General features: G+C 35.7%; 1 protein-coding gene across 19 annotated transcripts in view; it reads left to right on the top strand.

Moving 5' to 3' along the window:
• TENM3 (teneurin transmembrane protein 3) overlaps positions 1 to 15,557 on the top strand; it is a 1,436,054-nt gene that overhangs the window by 1,399,974 nt on the left and 20,523 nt on the right. For all 19 annotated transcript variants that reach the window (XM_081959126.1, XM_081959141.1, XM_081959139.1 and 16 more), the window contains 3 exons: positions 1,988 to 2,220; positions 2,884 to 3,038; positions 4,579 to 5,453. In XM_081959126.1, the coding sequence (XP_081815252.1) occupies positions 1,988 to 2,220; positions 2,884 to 3,038; positions 4,579 to 5,453 (1,263 nt within the window). The remainder of the gene's footprint in view (positions 1 to 1,987; positions 2,221 to 2,883; positions 3,039 to 4,578; positions 5,454 to 15,557) is intronic.

Below are 15,557 nucleotides of genomic sequence, written 5' to 3'. Positions count from 1 at the left end.
AATTTGTCTCCAGTGCAGAAGATATTAGAGAGAATCTACTTTTCTGTTCATAATTTTTTTAAAAAAATTAGAATTTAAATAGTTTGAATCCCACTTTCTTCATGATGTGTTTTAATGATATTTATGAATTTTTAATTTCTCCAATCAAAAAATGCTATAAAAGATAGCTTCCATATATATATATATATATATATATATATATATATATATATATATATGTGTGTGTGTGTGTGTGTGTGTGTGTGTGTGTGTGTGTGTGTGTGTGTGTGTGTGTATATGTCTCCCTTTATTTATTTATCAGTACAAATACAACACACACACACACACACATATATTCCTTGAGTTGTTCTCTGTCACCTTAACGATAACAGTATTTGGGTTAGAACTTAATCACTTTCTTTTTCAGTGTTTTTCTAATGTAATAATACTAACTCAAATTCTACTATTTTGTGCAAGTGAAATATTCTTTTGATTTAAATTTGGTTAGTTTAAATTTTTCCACCCAAACTGTGTAAAATTATTATCCAGTGTTTAGTTTTATATCAGATGAAAGCTTTTATTTGTCTTTAGACAAGGTCTAGGCACATTAGTGAGAAGGTTTACATGAAAAGGCATACGTTTGATCCATTATATTACTTTCTGTACCCATCATTATTTTAAAGAATTTTCAAAAATATATTTTCCAGTTAAGAAGTTTCTGATCAAATCCAGACCTACTATTTCTTAAAATAAAAATCAGAACAAGCTGTCAGAACCTTTAGTACTTTGCCAAAACCTGTTCACAATTTAAAAATAGTTAGAATGCCTCCGGTTTAGGCTTTTATTGTTCAATTGCCCTGCTGCATTAATCAAATTTTACCAAAACTTAAACTGATTATATTTTCCATCCAGATTTCTGTATCTATTAAAATGACATATTAATAATTATTCAAAACCTGTCCCTACTCCAAAACATAATTTAGTCACAACTTGTTTATGTTAACCCCTGACATTCTTTGCCAACAATATTACATGCAATGTGTTATTCTAACACTGTTATATTTATATTTATGTAATACTAAGCAGTATTTTTTTGTGAACAGATGCTCTGATATCACCAAATCTATTGGATACATGTTAGTAGCACATTTGCAAATAAATTAGAAATTGATCTGATGGATACTAGGGCTTTGTGCATTAGTAGGCAGTCTAATATTATCAGAAATACATTTATTCTTTTATGCCATAACTTAGATCTATTGTTATTGATGCAGCTAGTTAAGCTTTTAGATTGTATCTTTGAGCAACAGATATATTCAATAAAGTTGTTTACTCATTAGGAAAGAAAACTTTTTCTCCAAAATTTATTGAGCTTTGAAGAAAAGTCTAAAACTGTATATTCTTTTATTTCATAGGAAAATATGGTAGCATATTTAGAGGTTTTTTAAATGCTGTGGTATTTTGAAAAAAACTAGATTTTCTCACAAACATGTCTAATATATGAATTTATGCTCAGTGATAAGGTGCTTTTTTGATCAGAAGAAAACACAATATATTATTTATCAGTAATATAGATCAAATGGGTTAGATTTATGAAAAAATGTTGAGAACAAAGAGCGAGCTAAGTGAAGAAATCCAGATATGATTATTTGAAACTAACATTTCAAATATGTTAGAGATGTCTTAGAATTATACACAATTCTAGTATTAAAAGTAAAAGATCACAAAATAATTAAATTTGATCCAAATTTTAAGGCAAATGACAGTTGATGTGTCTATACAACTAGGCCAATTGTTCCCAACTCAATTATTTTAAAATTTCTCTAATGTCTAATAGAGTAAATATCAATAGATATAGCCCATATAAACCAAAGATTTTTGTAGTCTTCTATTAATTTTTAGAATGTAAAGTGATACTAAATGTTCAAGAACCGTCGAATTAGACAAACAAAAAAAGTGGCATGGGATTATAATCATACTAAAAAAAAACTTGTTTTCTTTTTTGCAGCAGTAATCCCGCTCATAGATACTATCTTGCAACTGATCCAGTCACAGGAGAATTGTATGTTTCTGATACAAATACAAGACGGATTTATCGTCCAAAATCACTTACAGGAGCAAAAGATCTGACAAAAAATGCTGATGTAGTAGCAGGGACTGGAGAACAGTGCCTTCCATTTGATGAAGCACGATGTGGCGATGGTGGCAAAGCTGTAGAAGCTACTCTGATGAGTCCGAAAGGTGGAGGAAATTGAAAATTTATGAAGAGAAAAATACACTTTATTAGTCAGCATTCATGATAACATTTAACACTGTCGAGTTGTTTATTCAATCTTATATGTAGTTTTCTGAATGGAAGAACCTTCCAAAAGTAAAGTTGCAAAAATGAAGTTTTTTATTTCCTCTCATTAATAATTTGTTTTTCATTATCATGCATTACGAATATTTTTACCTTCTATCAAGGATGTCTTTGGAAACCTGGAATGATACCTAAAGGATGACATGTATATGATGCCATAATCATGCAAAAACGATCATTACATACTTGCATCATAAATGTGTTGCAAGTATGTAAATCATGCCAATTGCATGATTGCATCATTATGCATATGTCATCATTTGTCCATCTGGTCGTGTATGCATGCTTTAAAGACTTTGCATCCAAGGAACCATGAAGGGTTCAATAATTAAGCACAATGCTTAACAAACTGCAACAAGCAATGTTTTATTTTCATACATGATATACATATGGTTAGAACCCAGTTCTATTAAATCTTTAGAATCATTCTTGGTGTTTAACGAAAAGATATAAAAACAGTGTATAAATGGAAGAGGAAAAATGTTGATTGTTATAATTTGAAAGAAAATCATATCGTATGTGCTTGTTTGTTTGTTTTACTGAAGGAGTGGCAGTAGATAAGAATGGATTAATCTATTTTGTTGATGGGACTATGATCAGGAAAGTGGACCAAAATGGAATAATATCAACATTACTTGGTTCAAATGATCTGACTTCCGCGCGACCATTAACATGTGACACCAGCATGCATATCAGCCAGGTACTTTTAACAAAAAAAATTAATTTTTTTTGCTTTTGAGATAAGTCATTTTCCCTTGAAACAGCCTGTATAGTTCACACAATAACATCAGCATCTTCTTTGTCAATCCACTAATGAAAAAATAAGCACAGGTTTAAATGAATAGATTGTTCATTCATCCATCCAGGTCTAATCTATTCATTCACATGTCTTTCCAGTAAATAAAACTCCTGGCAAGAGACAAGAAGGAGGTTTTTTTAGATTTTTATGTTATGGGATTTTCTTATGCTTGCATTTATTTATGCTTTCTGTCCGTGAATTCTAGACAATTAAAAAACTCAGCAATACATTTTGTGTTAAGATATTGATAGTTATTTCAACTTTGATCATTCCTTAAAATAAAAGTTACTGCCTTATACAAGAGCATTGTATTGAATTTAGGGACCCTGGGAATAACCTTCAGTTAAGTTATTTATTATTTAATTCTACAAAATGTAAATCATCGAAGTGAAACAATTATAAAAACAAAGATTTTATACCCTTGATAACATCATTTTAGAAACAATTGAGAAAAAAACAAAAACCTTCAAGGTAGACTGTAACAATTATTGCACATGTATTAAGAGATCTATTAGAAAACTACAAGACTCAGATACATTTAGCACAAACATGTATTCATTCTAGTGTGCTACAAATATTTCTTTCTTTCTTTGCTTCCTTGCTTGCTGCTTCTTTGCTGTGCTGCAGTGGGTCAAAAGCTAATGTAAAATCAAAACTGTATACCCGAAAGTAATTTAACACATGACAAAAATCAGGAAAGACTATCAAACTTCATAAATCAGCATGTTTATCAAAACCTATTGTTGTCTGAGCATAACTCAAATGCTGTATCTCCTAATCAGAACTATGATTGCGATGGCATAGATTTTGCAACTTTCTAAGAGATTTTGTTAGATGGATGTTTTAATAAAAGGCTCACAAATTGATATAATTTTAAATATTGCCTTTTTTCAGTAGAATTTTTCTAGAATTGTTCTTTGCATTGCTGGGTTTGTAGGGAAACAAGCTTTTAATATTGCGTGGGAGTTAGACCTGACGGCCCCATTTGCTACACAGACCCCCATTTAAATAAATCTACCATTAACTTTTAACAGATTAACAGAAGGGACCTTGTAGATCATCCAACCCCCCCACCCAAGCAGGAGACACTACACTATTTCTGACAAATAGCAGTCCAGTCCCTTCTTCAAAGCTTCCAGTGATGAAACTCCCACAATTTATTTTTTTAATTCTTTCATTCATACAAGTCCAGCCTCTAAAATCAAATTGCATTGTTTCCAGACCGTTCATTGTTTTTAATTTTTAGTCTAATTGTTTTCACCTAAATTAAGCCATTTAAATGGTTGGATAATAGCATTCTCTGTAATCCCATGCAATTAAAAGAAAGCAGATAAGTATTCCAGAAGTAGCAACTAGAGCTATTTTAAATTTCATTCAGAAAATTTATTCGGCTAAAGCCGGGTTAAGAAATGTGTTAATAAATTGTTCTTGTTTTGATAAGGTACGTCTGGAGTGGCCAACAGATTTAGCTATCAACCCAATGGATAACTCCATATATGTGCTGGATAACAACGTAGTGCTTCAAATTACAGAAAATCGGCAAGTCCGAATAGCTGCTGGAAGGCCAATGCACTGCCAGGTTCCTGGAGTGGAATATACAGTTGGAAAACATGCAGTACAAACTACCTTAGAATCAGCCACCGCTATTTCTTTATCTTATAATGGGGTGCTTTACATTACAGAAACAGATGAAAAAAAGATAAACAGAATAAGACAAGTAACAACGGATGGAGAAATCTCATTAGTTGCTGGAATACCTTCTGAATGTGACTGCAAAAACGATGTTAACTGTGACTGCTATCAAAATGGTGATGGCTATGCTAAAGATGCCAAACTCAGTGCCCCTTCTTCCTTAGCTGTATCACCTGATGGAACACTGTATATTGCAGATCTTGGAAATATTCGAATAAGAGCTGTGTCAAAGAACAAACCATTGCTGAATTCCATGAACTTTTATGAGGTTGCCTCCCCAACTGATCAGGAGCTCTATATCTTTGATGTCAATGGCACTCATCAGTACACAATGAATTTAGTCACAGGAGACTATCTGTACAATTTTAGCTACAGTAATGACAATGATATAACTGCAGTTACTGACAGCAATGGAAATACCCTTCGTATTAGGCGTGACCCCAATCGGATGCCAGTAAGAGTAGTATCTCCGGACAATCAGGTCATCTGGTTAACCATAGGAACCAACGGTTGCTTAAAAAATATGATAGCACAAGGACAGGAACTAGTCTTGTTCACATATCATGGCAACAGTGGACTCCTAGCAACTAGAAGTGATGAAATTGGATGGACGACATTTTTTGAGTAAGTATAATCTTAATATGTACCATTTTGAAGCATGCACAGTTTGGTGTAGTTGAAATTTGATATATATTAATAAGACCGACAAAGCAACTATTAGAAAAGGAATGGGGCACACAAAACAGAATGCATGATCTACCTGATAAGAAATCCAGAGTAATGCTGTAACCAAAGCTGATAACCAAGCTAAGTCAGTCAATCCCATTCGTGTACTATAGAAAAACAGCTATTTTGACATGATAAAGTTATTTTGACATGTAGTGCCAAACTACTCTGAAGTGAAAAGTATGAAAATAAGGTTTGTTGTTTCCTGTAGTGCTGGTGTGCCAAACTCAATTTCATTGAGGGCCGCATCAGGGTTGTGTTTGACCTCATGGGGCTGGGGTGTGCATGGCAGGGTGGGCATGGCCAACTCCACGTCATTTGTGTCAGGGGCCCCCGTGGTAGCTCGAGCACTTTGCCAGTGCAAACAGGCTCCTGAGCTCCATTTTCGGCTGCAACAGCCTCCTGCAACCCTCTGCCAGTGAAAATGGAGCTCGGGAGGTCTGGTAGAGACATCATGGGCCAGTCCTTCAGTGTTTCCAGGATGGTCTTTTGGGCCAGATCTGGGCACTTCACAGGCTGGATCTGATCCCCCAGGCCTTGAGTTTGACACCCCTGCTGTAGTGTGTTGAAGCAGCTGCCCATAATTGTTTGCACTGGTTCTGGGAAAGTTGCTTTCCTCAGCAAAATGTCAGCATCTGTTTTCTCAATTATTCTACGCGTGTTCTTATGAAAAGCAATTCAGATTATTCAGAACTCTGCTGGATTGGGTCCCAGATCCATCTAATCCAGCATGGATTAGATTCATATATCATTTCCATGTACAGCTAGCCAGACATCACCTAGGAAACACACAGTCAGATTCTGACTGGAACAGCATCTTTTTCTGTGTACCTCAGAAAAGTGCTATGATTTATAACTAACAATAGCTGTCGAAAGATTGTTGCATCAATATAATGTTCCTATTGCAAGACTAGCAGAAGAGTCATACATCTAAATGTCCAGTCTGAAACGTAATAACGGAAATAATTTAGACAAACATTGCTAGGCAGCAATTAAAAAAGGAACAGGAATGGAAGTTGGTTTTTAAGTTGATACAGTACAGGATGTGAAAGAAGAGCATGGAATAAGAATGAAGACATTCAAAAGACAATAGAAGAAATTTAAAGGGCAGAAGAAGGATGTGCTATAATCGTAAAAATACGAAATTAGGTGAGTTGAAACATTAAACCGCCCATTTAAATAGATTAGGGAATTAAATAAGCACTAATGGAGATATTTAGAAGCATATTGTCAACCCTATGTTAATTTAAAGAAATCAGAGAAACTTCTCTTTCCTTTCCAGTATAGCCACCAATAAGCATCTCAAAGTTCTCTGTTTTTGTCCTGAACAATATGACACACTATATGGGAAAATTGGAATCAGTTCTTCCATGCACTTTACTATGGAGGCTGAGTCCTATAATTGCTCCTAACATGTAACTTCTCTTATTATTCAAAAAGTCCATTTGACTGTCAGGTCAACTTTTATAGGTATGATAATAGAAAATTTATCTTCGAATCCGAATATAGTTTTTCTTTTGTTATAAGAAGCCATCAAGAAATTCCTACTATTCAGGCATGTAGCTTCTTTCCAGAGAACAACTGAAGTATGATTCTATTGTGTAAATCAGTTAAACATCCTTTTCTATAAATGTATGAGGACTGGTATTTTTTAATACATTTAGACAGCCACCTGTTTAAATAACATGAAATCTTAATATTATTTTGTGATAAAAAGGTGTATTCTGAATTGATACATTCCAAGTATAAATGTAATATTAAGTAAAAATACATGGAAAAGTACGTATTGATCAAAATGAAAATAAAATCTTGCTTTGATCCTATTTCACAGTTTAAATAATCAAACCATATTCTGTTTTATTATTACTTTTTTCTTTTACAAAATATGTGCTGCACAATCCATTTGCGGCTCTTGGCAGCTTACAAACACTGATATAAAAGCCAAAGTAAAAAGCCATTAAAGCCCACTTAAGAAGGCCTTAAAAATTATAAAGAACTCTTTAGAATACTAGGAGCTCTCAGTAAAATATGTTAAGCCCCTTCCAGAACTATAACAATTACAATAGCAAATTGTTCTCTCAATAGAAAAAATTGTTCTCTCAATTAGCAAAAAGTATGGTGCAAGCTATATAGGAATTAGCAATTCTTCAAGTAACCTGGGCCCAACCTATATAAGATTTTATACACCATACTGAGCACATTGACTTGGGCTCATGAAGCAATTGTTAACCCGTACAGCTGATTTCTTATTTCCTACAATTACCATTCATCATCCACATTATTGCATTATGGAGCAATTGAAGTTTCAAAACTATTTTATTTCGTCCATTCAAAAAAGCACTTTGCAAATTCTGTCCTTGCAGAATGAGTGTACCTACTATATCAGCCAATGTGATAAAAGGTCCATCTTGCCACTAATATAATGTGGCTTTCCAGCATCAGTATCAGATCCAAGAGAACCAAGAAGCTGTAGATCTGATCCTTATGAAGTCTAGCCCCAATGAAGGAAGCACTTGTACCTTGCCTGAATTCTGGTTTGACATATTCTCCCACATTTAGCTCTTTACATCTTAGTGACGTACAAAAGAACTCTAAGCACGAATCCATGTTCATAGAAAAATAGGTATAGATAAATATGCAGCAATCTTCACCCATGCTAAGCTGGTGTGATTTATTCCACATCAGAATGCAGGGCTACTTGGGAAGAGTTCTTGATGTCTCTAAAAACAATCATCTCTTGCATGAAATTCTGCTTTCTGTTGATTTGGGGTGTTTTGTTTTTACTTTCAATCTAATGCTACCAATATTGCCATATGTTGAAATAATATAATTTTGTCACCGTCATTGTTTTAAGTTTGGAGGTGAAGGAAATGCCACCTGTGCTAGGGGCCTGGCTATTTGGGATCCTAATAGTTGTGCCCATGTTCAAATTTCGTGGAGAGCAAACAACAGTAGACGGAATACAATTAAGGAGAGTTATGCATCGATCTCCTTTTACACAGTTTTGTTCAATATCTGGACCATGGTCTTAATTATTTTTTATTTCCTCAATTCTTTTAATTTTTGTTCATATTTTAGGTGCTTATTTTTAATTGTTTTATTATTAGCTACTGTTGAAAATAAAGAATTAAAAATAAAATACAGATTTATGTTCATTGCCAGTTAGATTCATGAACAGGTATGTGAAGGTGAAACTGTCTAACTAAATATGTATCAGTCACATTAAAAACTAATTCACATTTTATTTCCAATGAAAAATCTTAAACTGCAGGAAGTCCTTCCCATGTCAAGAAAAGGTGAAACCCTTTCATTAAACAGGCTGTCCTACTGATTATACAATTTCAGCAATACTGAGATGCCATAGTAAAATACACGATATTTTCTTCCAACAGGGGGGAAAGATAAACATAGCAAGACACTTAGTAGATTGAGTTTTATGTCCTCAGCAGCAGTAACATTTGAACTGACATTTAAATTAGTTAACTGAGTATGCAGAAGGACCCAACTGTATTTCCTGATGGATGAATTATATTGGGGAGTGGGGGTTGGTATTCTGAAAATGGGAATTCCTGGCAGACAAATCAGACTCTCCCTTCATATAATCTAGACCTGAGTCTCTCTATTCATCCCCAAACTTTCTTGTTGAATCTGAATTGTCACTTAAGTTTACTGCTAAAAATCCGGATAAAAGTTTCAATTGTTCTGGGGTTCTCTATTGGAATACTGAGCTATGAAATACAGTAGTCCATGAACTATATGTTATCCATAAACCTTTTCAGAATCACTGTATTTTTTATCCATACACTTTTTACACTTGTTCTAGAAATAATGCATGTCCAGGTGTCGTAATGATAGAGAAGTAACATTGCCATGGGAATAATCTGCAGACCCATCCCTTTCAATATATCATAGCAATGTGGCAAAGGGAATTCCATTTCCATTCCATTCCAAGTTTCAGGGGTTTAAATATATGTTCGGCTCTGGTCTGAGATAGTGTAGATCCCCCCTCCCCCAATATTTAGGGAACAATTTGAATAGCTCCATTTTACTTTATTTCATTGTTCAAAAATGTTGGAGAAACTAATAGGATCATCTATATAGCATTATATACAGTATTCTTAGTATTCTTGATTAGTGAAGAATGCTATGAGAGATTTGCATTTGATTGGTAATTTTCAGTAGCTTGGCAGTAAATAAAATTTCCAGAAACAATATTGCAAATAAAAAGTCTCAGATTGGTGTAATGGTTAAGGCATCACATGTGAGTTCTAGTCACAGCCTAGGCACAAAGCCATCTGGGTGACTCTGGGCCACTGGGCTAGTCACTTTCTTTCAGCTTTAGGAAGGAGGCATTGGCAAACCACTTCTGAGAAACCTTGCCAAGAAAACTCAGCGAATGGTCCAGGTAGTTGCAAAAAACTGACTTTAGGGAACAAAAAAACCCTTTTGAAAATAATAATTATTCTTTATAGCTCTGAGGCAATGAATACAAAAATAGCACTGTTTGGTTTTGTGAGACTGCAACTGTCTCATGTCCCTGCTTTTTGCAGATGCTATGACACAAAATATTATTGCAAATAGGCATGGAAGTAGGTAATACTTGTTCATGCTCAGCCCTAAAACTTCATATTAGAATATTTGCTATTTAGAATAAATTATTATATCAATTGAGGGCAAAAGAAGGGGAGAAGAGAGAATGAGGTGGCTGGATGGAATCACCGATGCAGTAGGCATGAGCTTAAATGGACTCCAGAGGATTGTAGAGGACAGGAAGGCCTGGAGGAACGTTGTCCATGGGATCACGATGGGTCAGACACAACTTCGCAACTAACAACAACAAATTACATCAATATATACCATGTAATTGCAAATACCTATTTAAAATATGCAGATATGAAACGTTAATGAGTAGCTGTTAAAAGATAAGGTGATTCTTATCATCTTATGGCAGAAAGCCATATTGATACAGCTTTTACCATCTACCGGTTAGCTTCGAATAAAAATATTTTGTTTCTTCCTGTATGTTTAAGGAACATTTTAATTTAACGCTGTTGTTACAATTCTAATAGAACTAGATTGTGTGTATCTCCTTCAGGTATGTACTTTGATTTTTTTTTTAACATCCCTCTCAATTGATCTAGTACTGCAGCCTGGAGATACCTCCTATAGGTCAGGATTTATGTAAACCATACAAAATGCCAAGTGCTGCATTTATTCCAACTTTTGGGTACAATTCACCACTTGAGATTTAATGATCTGGACAAGCGAATTGGAACCATATATCAAACTCCATGTAACTGACAATAATTAAACAGCATACAGATTTCAGAAGAGTAACTGTAATGATAATCAGGGATAAAAACATAATTTTAAAAATGATAAGATTAAATTCCCATCAACATGTATAAGGAGAGTCAAGTAAGGTTCAGTCTCTTTGAAACAGTTTGTACAACAATCCCCAAATCTAGGCTGCATTTCCTCTTCTCACAAAAGCTAGACTAGGGGATCCCGACCACGGATTGGTACCTGGCCCACCAGGAACCAAGTCATGCAAGCGAGCAAAGCCCCATTCACGCATACACAGGATCTAGGCAGCGCTCAAAACCACGCCACGCTGGTCTGCAGAAAAACTGCCCTCCATGGAGCTGGTCCCTAGTGGCCAAAAGGTTGGGGCCCGCTGAGGTAGACTCTTCCTGCCCTGTTTCTTTCCCAATCTTTAATAGCTAATTTGATTTAGATAGAAAAAATCCCTGTGTATATTCTGATAGGTAAATATATACAGGTGTAAAAGGTGCAGAAATTCCAAAGGTATAGAGGTTGTGCCACTTACTAAAAAATCTGCACCCAATGCTAGCCAATTTGCTAGTTTGAACCATTGTCACAGTGAAATACCCTATGGCTGATAAACTAAAAATTGAATTAATGAAGTGGACTTTAGATGGTGATACTTTTAAACCTCACCTCAACCTGAGTTTATTTTGCATATTCAGCATTATATAGTTAATTTAGCTAATTAAAGGGCTAACAGGGTTATCTAGTGTTAACAGATTCTCTGCCTTATAGGATGGAAATATACTGGCTGCCAATTTGCTATGATGCCAGGTTCTTAAGTGCTTTTGTTGACATATAACTGCTACATGGGCCAGGATTTTATTTAGTTGATGGATCCCATCCTTTCCATATCAGTTAGGAATGCAATAACCAATAAAAATGTCTTCTTACGAGATTATCCTTGTCAGTGATGTGTTATGTATCAATCCATAACAGAACATTTTCTAAAGAGACAGTAGCTTCCTCCATCACTTTCTGGCTTATAAACATTTGGCATTAACTGAAAATCTTTAATTGAATTGATGCTGCTGAATACCCTGTTACTCCTGCTGTCTATTTTTAAAGTGTTGCAGTTTTATGGTTTTAAGAAGTTAAAAATTTAGAATTTTGATCTCATTTGTACATCTCCTTTAAAAGTTACAATAATACAAACCTTCGGAGCACCTAATTAAATTTAACATATATTTAGAATATCTCAATATACATTGTGAGGGGACTCTTAGCTCGTAAGAGATAAGTAAATGTTATTTTAGGAAGAAGAGATCATTATTTTCAAAATCAAGAAACTGAAGTGAACTTCAAAAAGTACCTTTAAAAACTGCTTATTAAAGTATTCCTGGAAATTTATTGTGCTTGACATATTTTGAGAAAAGTAATGTAACCCCGAATGAAAAGAAATTGTGAAATGGGGACATTTTATTTCCCAGAAGTAAAAAATGAAATGAAATAAAGGGAAGCAAAATACCTTTTTGCTGATGTTGTAGCTTTCAAGTTGCACCCAATCCAATTCAGGAATACAGCAATGACATATACATTGAAAGTTTAAAAAAGCAGATGTGTTTATTTAATCACTACTGTTTTGAAATAGCGTGGCAATCAGTTCATACTTTTAACAATGTTTCTTGCTTTCTTAATGAAGTTTGTTAATGTATTATGGGTAAATGTAAAAATTTTAAAAATAAATAGGTTACTCAGATAATTTAGGGCTGGAAAACCCAAGTTTGGTATTCTTCTCTTTAAAAAAAAAAGGTTGGCTGAAAACATGTTGTACACCTAATAAGCCAATGAATATTTTACTAGATTTTTAAAAATTGCCTGCTAACCATGCAAAATAAATGCATATTTCTACATAATAACTAAGAAGCAGGATGTTTTCTTTGATATGTAATTACTGCACACTTGATTTTAGCTAAAGGCCAAAAAGTAATACTCTGTTTTTTTCAGATTGTATAAATGTTCAACTTTTTTTTTATACATAAGAATATATTTTCAGTACAAAATTTGTGGAGCAAGTGCACAAACAGTATTGTACAAAAGTCTCTCATGTTTAATTTTGCGTCCTAAAAATAAAAGCCAAATAACTATGAAACTATGGAAAAGTTGATATATTTTCTGCCAAATATGTAGACGGATGCTCTAAAATGTTCTACTGATAGATTAATTAAGTTCAGCTGAATATGAATTTTCATATTCATATTGAATATCTTGAAAAGCAGGAGAATGTTTTTCATCAAATAAATAGACAATTGTAATTGAAGTAGTCCTTGATTTATGACCACAAATGGGCCCAGAATTTTGGTCACTAAGCAGTTAAATTAAGTGAGTCATCCTGTAACCAGACCCAGTTTTACAATCATTTTACCATGGTCATTAAACAAATCACATGGCCATTACGTGAATCGCTTGGTCATTAAGTATATGTGGCTTCCCCAATTGACTTTGCTTGTGGGAACCCAGCTGGGAAGGTCAAAGATCATGATCATATGATTGCAAGACTCTGCAACTATCATGAATGGGAGCCAGTTGCCAAACACCCCTATTGTGATCATGTGACAATGGGGGTGGTGCGATTGTCATAATGTGAAAGACAGGTTGTAGATTACCTTTTTGATACCATTGTAAATTTGAACATTGTTAAAAGCTTGTAAAGCAAGGATTACCTATAGTTTTGTTCATCCTGTTGTGAACCATTTCAGATCTACTCTTTTAAATATCTGTCACCACTCATTAACATTGTATAAATATATTTCAATCTTTTATTGCCTACTAGTAGACATATTTATAAGATTTGCTCAGAGCTATAAGTAGACTGTCCATCAATTCAAAAAGGAATTCCTGGATGAGAATTAAAATTTAGGAAAAATGAGTACATTTAGAATAAGATTTCAAGCAAGGCATGTTAGCAATATCTTCAGCTAGAATAGAAAAGTAATAGTATCAAGAAACTGACTGCTTAAAATGCATATAGACATAAAGAAATGAGAAATGGCTTAGGCACAAGAACACAAGATAGCATAAAAGCAACTAAGAAGCATACACTGTACATCATATGACTTTTAATGAGGAATTCTTTTGCACTCTTTCGTCTAGTACGAAAATCTGTGTAGTTCAGAAAGAACACAATAGCAGTGCTACGTTTTGTAGGATTTAATGAGGTTGATGCAGAGGTGGGTTGCTCCCAGTTCGGCCTGGTTTGGTAATGGAATTTGGTAATGGAATTCAGCCCTGGGTTGCAGAACCGGCAGCAACCCAGGCCTGCCACGCCCCTGAACCAGTTCCTTTGCCGCCGCTCAAAAAAGTCACTTTTACAAAAGTAGATTATGTCTTTTCTCTGTTGCTTGCCATGTTAGAACCATTTCATGTCCAGCACTATAAATCTTAACCCTGATTGATCTCAACATTAATAGATTGTTTCTTGCAGTGAATTCTTTAGCCTACATATTTCAGAGTTACATTGCAGTTCTCTAGTTCTATTATATTTAAGTAAACACGGGCAAGTGGTGAATGATAGTGAGATCATTCGAGGATTCGGGGTTGAGTGCCATCTGTATACAGATGACACTCAGTTATACATCTCTACCCCGAACCACCCCAACGAAGCCGTCGTGGTGATGTCCCGGTGTCTGGAAGCCGTGCGGGTCTGGATGGGGGACAACAGACTCAAGCTCAACCCTTCCAAGACGGAGTGGCTGTGGCTACCGACGCCCCGCTTTAGCCAGTTTGCTCCATCTCTGGCCATCGGGGGGGAACAACTACCCCCGGTGGATAGGGCACGCAATTTGGGCGTCCTCCTAGACTCCCGGCTGTCGCTGGATGATCATGTGACGGCCGTGGCTGGGAGGGCGTTCCACCAGGTGCGCCTGGTGCGCCAATTGCGCCCCCTACTTGAGCGGGACGCCCTTCACACAGTCACTCAGGCCCTGGTGACTTCCCGTCTTGATTACTGTAATGCTCTCTACATGGGGCTCCCCTTGAGATGCACCCGAAGGCTCCAGTTGGTTCAGAATGCAGCCGCGCGGACAATCTTGGGAAGTACCAGGTACTCCCATGTAACACCATTTCTGCGCGAGCTGCACTGGCTGCCTGTGGCTTTTCGAGTGCGTTTCAAGGTGTTGATTGTCATCTTCAAAGCGCTTCATGGCTCGGGACCTAGTTATTTGCGAGATCGCATTCTACCCCATACATCCCTACGACCAATCCGCTCACACAGGGAGGGTCTCCTCCGGGTACCCTCCGCTAGACAATGCGGGCGGGCGGTGCCCAGGAGTAGGGCCTTCTCTGTGATGGGCCCAACCCTCTGGAACGAACTCCCCCCTGACATTAGAACTACTGTTGATCTCCACTCCTTCCGTAAGAAAGTCAAGACCCACCTGTTCCGGCTAGCCGGCCTAGCCTAATCGTAATCATAAGTACAATCAATTACTGACCTTCCTGGATGGCTTTTTAATATTGTAAATTTTGGGGTTTTAATTTGGTTTTAGACTGTTTTTAACTTGAAATGAGTTCGGGTATTTTACAGACCGTATGTTTATGTTGGTTGTCTAATGTTTTGTTGTTCTTGCTTTGTTGTTTTATATGTACTGTCTGTACACCGCCCCGAGTCCCTGTGGGGAGAGGGAGGCAGTATATAAATTTAATAAAACTCAAACTCAAACTCAAGTACCAGTAGAA

Source organism: Natrix helvetica (assembly GCF_964273705.1).
Source record: "Natrix helvetica genome assembly, chromosome: 7".
NCBI lineage: Eukaryota > Metazoa > Chordata > Lepidosauria > Squamata > Natricidae > Natrix > Natrix helvetica.
Note: the sequence above shows the minus strand (reverse complement) of the source record. Positions and strands in the feature narration are given on the sequence as shown.